Source organism: Argopecten irradians, chromosome 12 (assembly GCF_041381155.1).
Source record: "Argopecten irradians isolate NY chromosome 12, Ai_NY, whole genome shotgun sequence".
In the NCBI taxonomy this organism is placed as follows: domain Eukaryota; kingdom Metazoa; phylum Mollusca; class Bivalvia; order Pectinida; family Pectinidae; genus Argopecten; species Argopecten irradians.
The window spans coordinates 15,648,164-15,665,250 of NC_091145.1; the positions used below are offsets into that span (position 1 = coordinate 15,648,164).

General features: G+C 36.7%; 1 protein-coding gene across 1 annotated transcript; it reads left to right on the forward strand.

Annotated features, from left to right (window-relative positions):
* Positions 1-1,931: 1,931 nt before the first annotated feature.
* Positions 1,932-15,987, forward strand: LOC138336051 (uncharacterized). Its single transcript, XM_069285322.1, has 5 exons — positions 1,932-2,248; positions 7,885-8,010; positions 13,527-13,659; positions 14,121-14,214; positions 14,383-15,987. The coding sequence occupies exons 1-5, from the start codon at positions 2,212-2,214 to the stop codon at positions 15,268-15,270; spliced, it is 1,278 nt and encodes a 425-aa protein (XP_069141423.1). The 5' UTR covers positions 1,932-2,211; the 3' UTR covers positions 15,271-15,987.
* The last annotated feature ends 1,100 nt before the right edge of the window (positions 15,988-17,087 follow it).

Genomic DNA, 17,087 nt, shown 5'->3' on the forward strand with positions numbered 1-17,087 from the left:
GTTACGTTTTTACCACAAATCTGTGTCCTAAAGATGCAATGTCTTCTTGCAAAGAAAATCTTGATTAGTCCATCTTTGCTAGCCAAGATCAGAAAAAAAGTTTTAGACTACATGAACTTTTTATGAAACCTCATATTAAATCAACTCTTTTTTAAGATCAAATGAATAGACTACTGTATCTGCCGATTTAATCTTTAAGGGGATCAAAATTTACGGATGTTTTGTGACTTAAATCTAAAATCGAAATTCTTCATTCTCGATCTACATGGGTTTTAATCATTATCAGTGACTTCTGGATACATGATGTCAAATGATACATGTATAATACTTTCCTCTCGGTGATAAAAACACTTAATTGCTTTCCGGTTGTTGCTGGATGGCTCTCGTTTCATTTCAAAAAATTTTATTGACACGATGTTGCAGTCAAAAGGATTGAATAACAGCAAAGCCTATATAAATTCTTTCCTTATGTGAATATTAGGTTACAATATTTTTTAAATGAATAATTATATAACAACAAAACATTCAAATTATAACAACTAATTAGATTACATGTATATATACATGTTACATAAATGCATACATACGTACACCATACATACATTAAACACTTAATATAGATGTAGTGAATTTAAACTAAGGTATATATGAAATAAAAAGACGTGAAATGTAACATTTTAATAGGAACGATAAACAGTTAGGTGGTTTGACCAAATATCCTTGTGCATTATTGATGCACAGGCCATAACCATCCTATCTGATAATGTCTGAACTTGAATGTGTATAATTATATATATATATATATATTCAGCAATTATATGTTAATTAGATTTTTTTATGATGAATAAGTAATTGTTATAGTAAAGTTTAAAGTTTGTTTGTTAATAAACCAATTAATTGAATATTGGTTTATCAACACACAAACACAGCATTATTGTTCAACGTGGTTCCATTTTGATCAAGGATTATACTGAATCATACGGTCAGTATTATATATAGAGACTCAACTTTTGTGAATGTCAAATCGTTTAGACTTTCTACTGAAGAGATGAATATCATTAAGCATTTCTTTATTTATATTAATGTCACAATTATTACATCCATACATAAATGTAAGAATACTCATGTAATCATGTGTATTATTGTATCTGTAGATGTTTTGGATTAATTCATTGCGAATATCAATGTGGAGTGGACATTCAAGCAACTAATGATAAACTGTCACACATGAATCAGGGCAATTACATGATGGGTTATCAGTTAGATGAACATGCTGTAAAACGTATTATTACTGAGTTGAGTAAGTATGATGTTTGTCCCCCTTTCCCCTATTTTCCCCTACAGATTTCATATCAGTAACTTTATCTAACAAATGTTGAAACTTGCAAGTGTAGGAGAGTTAAAATAGATTTTCATCTGGGGCATTAACTGTACGGCACATGAAAGGAAAGACGCTATCATAGTAAGTGTTAGTCCTACATATTGGGGAATTGAACTGTCTAGTGTGACGAAGAGGGTAGTGGTTATCATTAGGATCATGGCCCTCGTTTCATGTTGTCCATAAAATATGAAGAATGCCGTGCATTGAATCTGCAAGGACTATTAAAGCATTACAGTGAAAAATGTCATTACAGTGACAAAAGGAGTAAGAAGTTAGGTTAGCTTTAAAGCATACATTTTGTCGGGACGAACAAATGGCTTTAAAGTAAACCTTGTTTACGAGATCGGGTCATCGAGAATTTAATCTATACTACATTTATAAAACATAAAATATATGGGAGTTCATATTACTTTGATTTAATCCTCAATGTCGGGACATTAGACCACTTAACATTTCTTCTGAATTTCAAGTCAAGGGTATATAAGCTCGTGAAACATTCAGACTAAAGTACTACATAGGAAACAAACATCACAACGCATATTTCATAACTACACTAAACAGGAAGTGAATTGGTAACTGGGTGAAGAGTCATCAGCGTCCGACGTAAAACTACGACAGCTCTTTGTGAAGACTGAGGGTGAATATGTATTTTACTAGTGAGGCTCTGGCCTACACAATCCTCGCTGCCTAAGAGGTCTAACATCCGGACCGGAAGTTAGTCATTCATTCGACAAAGCAGAAGGGAGAACGAGAAACTACAGAAAGGGAAATCATAATGGTGGACTGTTTTGATCAGAAATGACACTAATGCGAAAAGAAAGTTTATCAAAATGGTCAAGAATAAACACAGGATGAAAAAAAGTGAAGGTAAGTTTAAAAATCTGTTATACCGGGCCCTGGTAAAGCTCTTACACTCGCGATTCTTGTATATATAAATGGGCCATGTTGAAGAGTGTCAACAATGACTAGCCCTACGTATTTTAGGGTCAATATGTCATCCATGTTTATTTATAAATATGTTGTTATTAATCACACTTGTTAAACTTTGATTTGATCTGTTCAAATTAAAGATTTATAAAGTAAAGAATATGGTTTTGTGAATAGAAGACAATTATTTCACCGACATTTTCCTTGAGTAGTTAACAATATATGTGTATATTTAATCCACAGTTAGTTAATAGAAATATTTTTCCCGAAACAATTTGATCCAAATACGATGAGTCCCATTGTACATTCTCTACGTACATGAACTTTATAAGGATCTGCATGTCGTATCATTATTAAATCCTTAAAACAGTAGACTTAATACTATGGTTTTAGTATATATATAAAAAAACATTTGTATACTTATCCACATATTTGTCTCCTTCAAATAGTATATAATGTACGCAATCTAACTGTTAGGTTAACAAATTGGATTGCTTCGTTAGTTTATCTTGCTTAACGTCCAATGAGATCCAGCTAAGATCATTTATTGACGGCATCTATTTCAGTGTGCTGTGCATAGTGCCTTTTGTGTTAAGGATACTGCTGTATGTTAGTGTCGTCTCGCCTTGTACTCTTGTGAGGAAGGCTCTGTGTTCTGTCCCCTGGCCGAAACATACCACAGTCCATAAAAAATGGAAGTTCCAATTCCTATTTTAGCGTTCGGAATATAGGAAGATGGACGACTGCCGATAATTTGCCTATTGTCAGTTTCATGTGACTGGGTTATGTGTTGATCGGTGTGTGTGGTGGCATGCTTCAGTGAGATAGCACTATAAAAAAACAAGACTTCCACTATTACAAGAACACATCACGACTATTGCAGTCTCCCAAACATACAAATTAACATAGACAAGTGACATTGCATACAGGAGAGGTCCACAGGCGCTCAAAGTTCATATGTAAAATAATATATTCGCATTTATCACATAACTGGCCCGTCCAGCCATGTCATACGGTCATGTCATAAATATCGTAGGACACATGTGTAATAACACTATTATGACGTCACATATAGATTTGACGTCATAATGTATATATGACTTCGCATGATTGTCTCATTAGAAGGGAACGTCACATCCGAGCCAGATTTCTTCTGTTTTATATAAAGTCGAAATTTTGAAATTTTACTTATATTTCTATTAATATAAGTTATGTGATAAATAGAATGTTACACTCATGACTATGTGATGTGAAATTTCTCAACTCGTTTGATTAATTTCATATCACATAGCCACTTATGTAAGATCCTCTCTCTATATATGATGATAACAAGCTTAGAGTATGTGCTGCAAACAACACACGGCTCCTGTTGCCAATTACATTTTCTTATCTTTGGCAAGTTATTATTATGACTAGATGTCTCATACAAAGATATAACTGCCTTATGACAATGAGAACATTCCGGCTTGTAAAAACCTTGTTTAAGTGACAGATATTATTAAAATCCATCAATTTATTATCACGTTATTATGTTGAATTTAAAGTGAACAGTCGGGCAAGGATGGCTAAAAGTTGGTAGAAATGGTGTGAATGTATCCAGTATAATTTCTTATGGAATAGAAAATTAAACTTTCTAGTCAAAATCTGCCTGCGTACGTAGAAATTAATTTAAAGTATAGGAATCCTAAAACGTCCTCCCGGCTGACTATGTCCGTGGTTTCATTTCAACGAAGCCTCGCTTTCAATGCTTTCAACTTTTCTTTATTTCAATGGTCAGAACTGGGAAACGTAAGCAGAACTTGACCGTAGTATTAATATGTGAGAACTTTTGGAAGGCCAATTAACGCATTTAGACTGGTTTTCTTTGTCCGACAATTCACTTTAAGATTTTGTGTAATAATCTACAATATTTAGTAACAATGACCTTTGTAGTAGACCTTTTGACCCCAAATTGAAACACAAGCTGCGTTATCTCTTATGTTACCATTGTGTGAAGTTTGTACAAATTCCGTATATGGGTTCTCAAGTTTTTGTCAGGAAATTAATATTTTGTGAACAATCTATCTTTGTAAGCATCGACCTATGGCCCTAAATTCTAAAACAAGCTAACTGAAGCTTCAACCTTAAGAATTTAAAAAAGTGTTATTCTCCTTTCTCATAAACTATACATTTTTTAATATAGTAAAATTATTAAATATAGTTTAAAAGGACCGTCACATTTTATGAATCATGTAGACATCTTGTTTTGTAAATACAACATTTAGTAAAAAGAATTATCTCATTATCTATTCTTTGACACATGGCTTCGTGTTCTTATTTTCCTAAAAACATTTTATTTATAACGTGTAATTACAGGAATAAACAGAATATCCAGGAGAATTTCAAATTGACTAAAATGTTCTGAACTTCAGAGCATTCCCAAACAGATGAGTGATTGTCTCCTTTTTTAGAGTACATAACATACCGTGAGGATTATTTGAGAGGCCAATTTTACAAAGTTGAGTGTTATTTATAAGTATATGATGAGAAATTAGTAACTGAAGCCATTGAAGTTTAGTATCGCTGGTGGACATGAAGGGTATATTGTATATATCCTTCCACGATTCTTGATCATAATCAAAAGAGGTTCCCCATTTGGATTGACCAGTTCTACATGTTACAGTTTATAGTATAGTCTTTGACATTCACTCTGTAAAAATCTTGGACTCCACAGTTACTTTTCAATATAATTTCAATACTAAAAAGAATAATTGGATAAAATATTTTCTTATTATTTTTATCCAGGATTTTCATTCAATAACACACTCAGTACATTCTCAAACACATACACACTTACTTAAAAACTCCTTTATTTAACACATGCATACAAACGACATAATAGGTTATATCATTAGAACCATACCTGATGCATTCTATTCTATTCATTACACACTGCACATGCTCTCTTTACTGTTTACAAGCTTTAAATCAATTCAATTCTTTATTTTTTAACCATACGGTTCATCAGACAAGGCCTTGACAATATACAGTGCACTTGACTTACAATAATATATTTATTTAACATACATACATACATATATTATAAAGATTCACCCAACACGTACAAGACCGCTTCGCTAGTGTAGAGGCTTTTTCTACGTTTGTTTCAAACAGTATTTATTCTTTATTTTTTTTCATGGCCATTAAATCATATACATGTACATCCACCTATATGTATTATGTATGTTATCGCTTGCCACAGATTAAATATATACATCAACATACATACAGTTACAACTACATATGAGGCGTAAAGAGCACAGTAAACTGTACAGGAAGTAAAGGAGATGGAAAGAAGGAGGAAATAACACGAATGAAATTTGGAAATGAAAAAATATCAATTATTTTGCACTAAATATTAAGGAAAGGAATCGAAGTCAGGATTGGTAAAAATAGTAATTACGGATTTAACATACTTAATAAAATAAATCATCTTTACTATTTGAAAAAATATTTTTGAATTGTATAATGGTCTTTGGTTGTGTTGATAAGGGCGTTGATGCTTAATAAACTGTGATCCTATTGCTTTATAATTAAGAAGATTTCAGGGTCCATTCTTTTACTATGGAGATAATTGTCATACAAGAGTCCAAAAAAGAAGGGAAGGTTATTAACAGAAACGGGAAATAAGAGAGCTTGTAATAATGTATCAAAACAGTCCTTGCACTTCCTATCATTCCCATAATATATGGCGTATAATAGGTTCAGGTTCAAAGGGGAGATAACTACTCTGATGTTAAACAAAAATGAATTTGTTGTCAAAATATAATGGATTAATCTATATTAGAACCACTGTAGTTTTGCATTTAACATAAAATGGAATTTTACATATTTTATACAATATTTTCATTTTTATATCATCAAAAATTGTATTCCATTTTCAAGCACCAGGTGGTATCATATCTGACTTGTTTAAAAAGTTATAAAACAGTTTTGATCCTTTTTTATCTCTAAAGAAGAGTTGATAGGCAACATGGATAATGAATTTCTTTTCTCTGTAAATTCTATGAAGAAATTAAATTTTAGTTTCTGAAACAAGACCTTGGTACCGTAAGAAATAAGTGTTTGCAAAGTCAATCTGAACAAATTCTTGATATATTTAGAACGTTCTTCTACATTCTTTACAATATCGTTTATGAAACCAACACCTTTCTGATAATAGTCTTAATATCACTATTATACCAAATGGGAGCTATAAAAAGTATTCCTGAATGTACTCATTTCCTTTTGAGCTTACACTACGATTTAAGAACACCACTCCAGAATTTATTGTTACAGTTGTTTTCACATTCTATATATATTCCGAACCACAATTTGAAACAAGATCAATGTTGATAAAAGTTGTAAAAATTGTCTGTTATTTCTCTTTAATCTTACCCATGTAAGTTTAATAGACCTTAGTTTATAAAAGCTACAAGATTTATCATTTTCAATCCCAAATTTGCATAACTTTTTTGTGATTGTCTCCCTTTTAATTTGGTCAGGTTTAAACATCTTTACGTTCTTTAGATTCTTTTAAATATACTTAAACATATACTTTTTGGATAGCAGTCCATGTACTGAAGATAAATTACCTACTATACCATAAATACTACAAAATTCCTCATATATAAGGAGAGAACATGGAGAAACAGCTCTTGTATAATAGCAATTCCCTTTTTAAGCCATGATTCTAAAACCTTCCAGCCTACACATGTATTTTCAAATTTATTAGCTACTGCCCATGAAGCAATTATATACACAATATTAAATAGAGAAATTGGATGCCAGTTTTTAATGAAGTATTTGGATTTGTATCCTCAACTTAATAAAAAAAAAAAAAAAAAAAAAATAGGCATAGTTTGGGCAATAAATATTAGAGTTATTTGTAAAAAGTTACCATCTTTTGCCTTTTTGATATTGCAATCAAAAGCATTATTCATCAGTAGAGCAACACCTCTTGATTTTGATATGAAGAAATTGCAGTGTCAGTTATACCCCAGTTACTACGTATTAATAATTCGCATTCTTTGGTAAAAGGCGTGTCTTGGATACCGCATATATGATCATACCTTGTCTCTCTTAAATAAGAAGTTATCAATTCGTAAAACAAAGAATAACATAGAAAATACGATAAATTAGAGTCAAAGCAAACATATGTATATATTATGATTTTGGTCAGAGCTTCACAACCAGTAGTTGCATGGTTAAAATTCTAAGATAGTAATGTGAATAATGTAAAATGTGATATAATATCTTTGAAAACTACTGAACCATGCATGATGTGTGTAAATGGCTAAAAACATCAAAAGATGACACAAAAGAAACGATACGTTCGTCTTTCTGCTCACGGTATTTCAATAAAAAAATTTTTTATAACCCTCAAAAATAGCACATACTCAGACGCTAGAGGGTTCTTTGACTTAACACAAATAAAAACAAATATGGACGATGCAAAAATATATCGTTGTTTACAAATTTGTATTGTTGTAACTATCACTTATACTACGTTAATCAGCATAATTGGAGTAAATGTCAACCGTTTGTCACTTTTACAGAAAACGACGACGACTTATATATTGAATGTTGGTCTAAATATTCCGACATCAATGGAAACCCGGTGACCCTAACGACCAGTACAGCCGGTCCGAGTACCGTTGTCACAGATGGCATCAGTACAAGAAGTGAGTACTCCTTTTATGCATGATTCTATTTCATTTGTTGGTTTCAAAGTAAAACACTTCTCTCCTGTGTCTCAGTTACAATACAAATCTGCAGTTAACATTCCATTGGTAATACCAATGTTAATAAAAAGCATGTCCTTATTTTCAGAGAACATGTAATATAAGCTCTTTTCCTCAAATTGCACTGTCAAACATCTTTGGAAATGTGCTGAGTGAACACTCGTGGTAAATAAGTATACCTATCACATAATAAAAGTGCAATGTTTTTGTGAAAAAATTGTCAGTATGAGTACCCCATGTAATGGCATACATTATCGGGGCCTCGACTGTTCATGTATTCCCCTAATGTTCCCTGACGTTTGTATTTCAGTCTTTCAGAGCCCTTTTGTCCAGTATCCCATGTAATGGAATACATTATCGGGGCCTCGGCTGTACATGTATTCTCCTGATATTTGTATTTCAGTCTTTCAGAGCCCTTTAGTCCAGTACCCAATGCAATGGTATACATTATCAGGGCCTCGGGTGTACATGCATGTATTCCCCTTATGTTTGTATTTCCGTCTTTCAGAGCCCTTTAGTCCAGTACCCCATGTAATGGTATACATTATCGGGGCCTCGACTGTACATGTGTTCCCCTGATATTTGTTTTTCTGTCTTTCAGAGCCCTTTAGTCCAGTACCCCATGTAATAGTGTACATTATCGTGGCCTTGACTGTACATGTATTACCCTAATGTTCCCTGATGTTTGTATTTCTGTCTTTCAGAGGCCTTTAGTCCAGTTCCCCATGTAATGGTGTACATTATCGTGGCCTTGACTGTACATGTATTACCCTTATGCTCCCTGACGTTTGTATTTCTGTCTTTCAGAGCCCTTGAGTCCAGTACCCCATGTAATGGTGTACATTATTGGGGCCTCGGCTCTACATGTATTCCCCTGATATTTGTATTTCTGTCTTTCAGAGCCCTTTAGTCCAGTACCCCATGTAATGGTGTACATTATCGGGGCCTCGGCTGTACATGTATTCTCCTGATATTTGTATTTCTGTCTTTCAGAGCCCTTTAGTCCAGTACCCCATGTAATGGTGTACATTATCGGGGCCTCGGCTGTACATGTATTCTCCTGATATTTGTATTTCTGTCTTTCAGAGCCCTTTAGTCCAGTACCCCATGTAATGGTGTACATTATCGGGGCCTCGGCTGTACATGTATTCTCCTGATATTTGTATTTCTGTCTTTCAGAGCCCTTTAGTCCAGTACCCCATGTAATGGTGTACATTATCGGGGCCTCAGCTGTACATGTGTTCCCCTGATATTTGTTTTTCTGTCTTTCAGAGCCCTTTAGTCCAGTACTCCATGTACTGGTGTACATTATCGGGGCCTCGGCTGTACATGTGTTCCCCTGATATTTGTATTTCTGTTTTTCAGAGCCCTTTAGTCCAGTACCCCATGTACTGGTGTACATTATCGGGGCCTCGGCTCTACATGCTTTCCCCTGATATTTGTTTTTCTGTCTTTCAGAGCCCTTTAGTCCAGTACCCCATGTAATAGTGTACATTATCGTGGCCTTGACTGTACATGTATTACCCTAATGTTCCCTGATGTTTGTATTTCTGTCTTTCAGAGGCCTTTAGTCCAGTTCCCCATGTAATGGTGTACATTATCGTGGCCTTGACTGTACATGTATTACCCTTATGCTCCCTGACGTTTGTATTTCTGTCTTTCAGAGCCCTTGAGTCCAGTACCCCATGTAATGGTGTACATTATTGTGGCCTCGGCTCTACATGTATTCCCCTGATATTTGTATTTCTGTCTTTCAGAGCCCTTTAGTCCAGTACCCCATGTAATGGTGTACATTATCGTGGCCTCGACTGTACATGGATTACCTTAATGTTCCCTGACGTTTGTATTTCTGTCTTTCAGAGCCCTTTAGTCCAGTACCCCATGTAATGATATACATTATAAGGGCCTCGGCTGTACATGTATTCCCCTGATATTTGTATTTCTGTCTTTCAGAGCCCTTTAGTCCAGTACCCCATGTAATGGTGTACATTATCGGGGCCTCAGCTGTACATGTATTCCCCTGATATTTGTATTTCTGTCTTTCAGAGCCCTTTAGTCCAGTACCCCATGTAATGGTGTACATTATCGGGGCCTCGGCTGTACATGTATTCCCCTGATATTTGTATTTCTGTCTTTCAGAGCCCTTTAGTCCAGTACCCCATGTAATGGTGTACATTATCGGGGCCTCAGCTGTACATGTATTCCCCTGATATTTGTATTTCTGTCTTTCAGAGCCCTTTAGTCCAGTACCCCATGTAATGGTGTACATTATCGGGGCCTCGGCTGTACATGTATTCCCCTGATATTTGTATTTCTGTCTTTCAGAGCCCTTTAGTCCAGTACCCCATGTAATGGTGTACATTATCGGGGCCTCAGCTGTACATGTGTTCCCCTGATATTTGTTTTTCTGTCTTTCAGAGCCCTTTAGTCCAGTACTCCATGTACTGGTGTACATTATCGGGGCCTCGGCTGTACATGTGTTCCCCTGATATTTGTATTTCTGTTTTTCAGAGCCCTTTAGTCCAGTACCCCATGTACTGGTGTACATTATCGGGGCCTCGGCTCTACATGTATTCCCCTGATATTTTTTTTCTGTCTTTCAGAGCCCTTTAGTTCAGTACCCCATGTATTGGTATACATTATCGAGGCCTCGGCTGTACATGTATTCCCCTGATATTTGTATTTCTGTCTTTCAGAGCCCTTTAGTCCAGTACCCCATGTAATAGTGTACATTATCGGGGCCTCGGCTGTACATGTATTCCCCTGATATTTGTATTTCTTTCTTTCAGAGCCCTTTAGTCCAGTACCCCATGTAATGGTATACATTATCGGGACCTCGGCTCTACATGTATTCCCCTGATATTTGTATTTCTGTCTTTCACAGCCCTTTAGTCCAGTACCCCATGTATTGGTGTACATTATCGGGACCTCGACTGTACATGTGTTCCCCTGATATTTGTTTTTCTGTCTTTCAGAGCCCTTTAGTCCAGTACCCCCATGTAATAGTGTACATTATCGTGGCCTTGACTGTACATGTATTACCCTAATGTTCCCTGATGTTTGCATTTCTGTCTTTCAGAGGCCTTTAGTCCAGTTCCCCATGTAATGGTGTACATTATCGTGGCCTTGACTGTACATGTATTACCCTTATGCTCCCTGACGTTTGTATTTCTGTCTTTCAGAGCCCTTGAGTCCAGTATACCATGTAATGGTGTACATTATTGGGGCCTCGGCTCTACATGTATTCCCCTGATATTTGTATTTCTGTCTTTCAGAGCCCTTTAGTCCAGTACCCCATGTAATGGTGTACATTATCGTGGCCTCGACTGTACATGGATTACCTTAATGTTCCCTGACGTTTGTATTTCTGTCTTTCAGAGCCCTTTAGTCCAGTACCCCATGTAATGGTATACATTATAAGGGCCTCGGCTGTACATGTATTCACCTGATATTTGTATTTCTGTCTTTCAGAGCCCTTTAGTTCCAGTACCCCATGTAATGGTGTACATTATCGGGGCCTCAGCTGTACATGTATTCCCCTGATATTTGTATTTTCTGTCTTTCAGAGCCCTTTAGTCCAGTACCCCATGTAATGGTGTACATTATCGGGGCCTCGGCTGTACATGTATTCTCCTGATATTTGTATTTCTGTCTTTCAGAGCCCTTTAGTCCAGTACCCCATGTAATGGTGTACATTATCGGGGCCTCGGCTGTACATGTATTCTCCTGATATTTGTATTTCTGTCTTTCAGAGCCCTTTAGTCCAGTACCCCATGTAATGGTGTACATTATCGGGGCCTCGGCTGTACATGTATTCCCTGATATTTGTTTTTCTGTCTTTCAGAGCCCTTTAGTCCAGTACCCCATGTAATGGTGTACATTATCGGGGCCTCGGCTGTACATGTGTTCCCCTGATATTTGTATTTCTGTCTTTCAGAGCCCTTTAGTCCAGTACCCCATGTACTGGTGTACATTATCGGGGCCTCGGCTGTACATGTGTATTCCCCTGATATTTGTATTTCTGTCTTTCAGAGCCCTTTAGTCCAGTACCCCATGTAATGGTGTACATTATCGGGGCCTTGGCTTTACATGTATTCCCTAATGTTCCCTGATATTTGTATTTCTGTCTTTCAGAGCCCTTTAGTCCAGTTCCCCATGTAATGGTGTACATTATCGTGGCCTTGACTGTACATGTATTACCCTTATGCTCCCTGACGTTTGTATTTCTGTCTTTCAGAGCCCTTGAGTCCAGTACCCCATGTAATGGTGTACATTATTGGGGCCTCGGCTCTACATGTATTCCCCTGATATTTGTATTTCTGTCTTTCAGAGCCCTTTAGTCCAGTACCCCATGTAATGGTGTACATTATCGTGGCCTCGACTGTACATGGATTACCTTAATGTTCCCTGACGTTTGTATTTCTGTCTTTCAGAGCCCTTTAGTCCAGTACCCCATGTAATGGTATACATTATAAGGGCCTCGGCTGTACATGTATTCCCCTGATATTTGTATTTCTGTCTTTCAGAGCCCTTTAGTCCAGTACCCCATGTAATGGTGTACATTATCGGGGCCTCAGCTGTACATGTATTCCCCTGATATTTGTATTTCTGTCTTTCAGAGCCCTTTAGTCCAGTACCCCATGTACTGGTGTACATTATCGGGGCCTCGGCTGTACATGTATTCTCCAGATATTTGTATTTCTGTCTTTCAGAGCCCTTTAGTCCAGTACCCCATGTATTGGTGTACATTATCGGGGCCTCGGCTGTACATGTATTCCCCTGATATTTGTATTTCTGTCTTTCAGAGCCCTTTAGTCCAGTACCCCATGTAATGGTGTACATTATCGGGGCCTCGGCTGTACATGTATTCCCCTGATATTTGTATTTCTGTCTTTCAGAGCCCTTTAGTCCAGTACCCCATGTAATGGTGTACATTATCGGGGCCTCGGCTGTACATGTATTCCCCTGATATTTGTATTTCTGTCTTTCAGAGCCCTTTAGTCCAGTACCCCATGTAATGGTGTACATTATCGGGGCCTCGGCTGTACATGTATTCCCCTGATATTTGTATTTCTGTCTTTCAGAGCCCTTTAGTCCAGTACCCCATGTACTGGTGTACATTATCGGGGCCTCGGCTCTACATGTATTCCCCTGATATTTGTATTTCTGTCTTTCAGAGCCCTTTAGTCCAGTACCCCATGTAATGGTATACATTATCGGGGCCTCGGCTGTAGATGTATTCACCTAATGTTTGTATTTCTGTCTTTCAGAGCCCTTTAGTCCAGTACCCCATGTAATGGTGTACATTATCGGGGCCTCGGCTCTACATGTATTCCCTTAATGTTTGTATTTCTGTCTTTCAGAGCCCTTTAGTCCAGTACCCCATGTAATGGTGTACATTATCGGGGCCTCGGCTGTACATGTATTCCCCTGATATTTGTATTTCTGTCTTTCAGAGCCCTTTAGTCCAGTGCCCCATGTAATGGTGTACATTATCGGGGCCTCGGCTGTGTTCGTCCTCCTCATGTGCATGCTGTTCATCGTCTGCATGGTTATGTCACGAAAGACTCGCAGTGAAAGAAGACGACGGTAAGTTGTTTACACATTGTTAACAAACAACTAAATATGTTTACATTTAAAATTCATGTTAACAAAACAAAAGTCCTGTTGCTTTGGATGTCATGTTCTGAACCGGAGCTCTGAGAAATAACAATATATTATTGTACCGATTTGCAAGACCGTTTTTTATTGTTTTCAATTCATGAGAGTTACAGAGATTCGGAGTAACACTAATAACCGTCGATAGCTACAGTTGGTCTGTACAAATAAAAATACATCACTCATAGCAGTTATTTCTGTGAACAGAGAACTTATATATATTTACCGTATAGAAAAACAGTCACAACATTTTAGAATTGCAGATTACGGAAAGATGAACATTATTTCACCTATCGTTTAAGTGTACAAAAAACAGACAAAACTTTATATTTGTTGTTTTTCGTGTCCAGAAAGGCCGTCACCATATCTACATTTGTTTTTTATGATTACAGAAAAGCAGCCGAAGCGGACTGCAATGTGATGAAGACAACCCTAACCAGCATAACCGACACAGAGGACAATACAACTTATGCCGAGGTTTCTATGGTAAGGTTCCAGACTTGTAGAATGTAAGAGAGTAAGTAATTGTCAGATGATATATGAAGTCTGATTGACTGTAAGAAGGGGGGTATGTAAAAATTAATACATGTTTTGTGTGATTGGAATGCGCGTATCAATGAATAATTAATACTTGGTAATTACTGTTAATTACAGGGAGATCCAACGTACCGTGATGGCCACATAGAACTTCCTAGTAGAAAGAGAACCAGGTTAGGAGGAGTATCAAACGGCCTTCAGACAGTAAAACGATTCTTTAGTGTCGACGGTAACCAGCCAACAACGGCCCAACCATACGCCGCGACACGGGAACCAACACGCCGTGATCCACTTCCGGCGATACCAGAAGCTGGACAAAAGAGCAATAGCTTTCCACGAGCGCGCGAACAAAGTGAAAAACGACTTTCATATAGGAATCCGGAGTATGAGGAAATAGGACCAGATATTTTCCGAAGGAGTCATATCTACAATCCACTGGACAGTTCCATTAAGGTGAATACGACTGGTGGTAGCCCGTATGAGGCGTTACGTCAGAGCACTCTTGCCCCGATTCCCGGCTCAAAAGGAAGTTTACACAAGGAGGCAAATATGGAAGAAAATTATTTCATTGTTGAGAAGGAAGGAGATGGTTATACTAAAGTGGTTAAGAACAATGTTCCTTTAGACGGGGCGTATTTTATAGTAGAAAAGGAGGGTGAGACAAAGTGTACTGTAGGGTCCTGTTCTCCAAAGTGTGATGGTGATATTAATATCAATGTGATTCCTTCGTCACCACAAATAATGTCTGACGAGGACGCCGAGAGACAGCCAATGCTGGGTAATACAGACACCGGATGTCCGGAAGCCACAGGTGGTGCTGATAATAACTATTTCCTGTTGGAGAAATCGAATGGCACCGCTACTTCTGAGCCCGATTATCGGGACTATGTACTGCCGACGGATAAACAGCGGAACTCATATATTGATATTCTGCCAATACAAGACAAGTTTGATGACATTAAAAGACAGGCGGACGAACGGAGACGACAGTTGACAAATTCATAACGGTTGGAATATATTGTATATATTATATACGTTTGCTGTTTATTGAGTTCAGTTACAAATATATGATACTGATTCTGACTGGAACGTTAAACTTGTAAAATAAGTTCTGCAGACTTCATTTAGCAATGTTGACAAAATGTTGTTTTTTCATCAGATAATTTAAAGTGCTCCTTAATGGATACAGTGATTTTAAGTACTGACTCGGAGTGATTATGGATTCAATTTAGTGTTTATTTGTGTTCATCCAAGTACAAAGACTTCAACCATGTTCGAGCTATGTAAGATGGGAGATTTAGAGTTCAACCGTGTGTTTGCTATATATGATTTGAGATTTAAAGTTTAACCATATATATATGCTATGTACGAATGGAGATTTATAATTCAACCATGTATATGCTATGTTCAATGGGAAATCTAGTTTTCAACCACGTATGTTTCAAGCTAGATTATATTTTAAGACTTTGTTGTTTAATGAACGTTTTTGTGGATCGTGCATTTGTTTATGTCATCTGATATCTCGTATAGATTTTTCTTGCACATTGATATAAGCATAATAATAATACCCATAAAAGCCTTAACATAAATTGTGTTTATCATGTTATTAGGTATGTTAAGAGTTGGTACATCTTTGTCATAAATAAACAAACATATGTGTAAAAATCAAAATGATATCCACGAAAAATAAAACATGAAAAATTATTGTTTCATGAGAATATGTATTATGTTGCACTAATATGAAGTATGTTTATGTACCTTTGTGAATTATGTGAGAGTCTACCAAGACTTAATCAAATTGAATGAGAAATTCTGGAAATATTACAACCAGAGGCCCAGATCAAGAGGGACTGCATCGGCCACTTGGTTTGATTCAGTAATTACAAACACTTATCTGGCTCAGAACCCGACACAAGTGTGCATTTCATGCATTTGTAAAAATGGACATGAAACACTGTCACATTCAAATGAATATTAAAAGCATATCAAGTCGATAAACAAATGTACATACGATATAAACGATATTTATCCATGAAAAGAGGTCTGGTCAAATTAACCCCGTCCTTCAGATCTTTGGGGATTAGTTCAACAATTTGTACAATTTTGAATCTCCAACCCATTAAGATGCTTCATACAAAATATGAGCGATAATTCATTCATTACTTTCAAACAAGTCGTTTTAGCACTGTGGTAAAATTGACCACACTTGGTCTGCGCTCTTCAGGTCACCGGGGATTCAGCGCAGCCATTTGTAAAATTTTGAATCCTCATCCCCTCATCCCATAAGGACGATACAGGGATGATCAGCCCAACCATTTGTAGTACCCGCCCACCAAACTCCCAGGTGTCAGTCCAACTATTTGTATAATTTTGAAGCGAACTTAACCTTAAGTAATTATAAGGTATAGGCCTATACATGGTATGTGTAACATGAGTGCAGAGATAAAGCACGTTAGACAAAAATGGCAGACTTCATTCCGCTGACTTCACTCCGAACTACTCTCGAACTACTCTCGCATTATCACACACACCGTGTGAAAAACCTAGAGAATTTAAAGAACGTTTAACTTTGACTCATTTCGGGTTTCTCTCGCGTTATTATTCACACGGTGGGTGAATTTAGGGAATTCATTCAGCTCGAACATCTTACTGCTTGCTTAATATAGTAACGTGATCTAAATAAAGTAACATATGCCAAAAACTCAACTGATCGCGTAAGCTTTTCAGAGAGCTAAAATTCAGTAATACACATAACCCAAGTGTGTTGACCCAGATTTATTTATTTACTTTTTTTCATACCACAATATTTTTCTAAACGCAAG

What these genes read in the sequence shown, in the direction of transcription:
- LOC138336051 (XM_069285322.1), top strand. Translation starts at nt 2,212, where the DNA reads ATGGTCAAGAATAAACACAGGATGAAAAAAAGTGAAG. An exon ending in AGATGGCATCAGTACAAGAA is followed by an intron (nt 8,011 to 13,526) that starts GTGAGTACTCCT and finishes TCTGTCTTTCAG; the next exon opens with AGCCCTTTAGTCCAGTGCCC. An exon ending in CTTATGCCGAGGTTTCTATG is followed by an intron (nt 14,215 to 14,382) that starts GTAAGGTTCCAG and finishes TGTTAATTACAG; the next exon opens with GGAGATCCAACGTACCGTGA.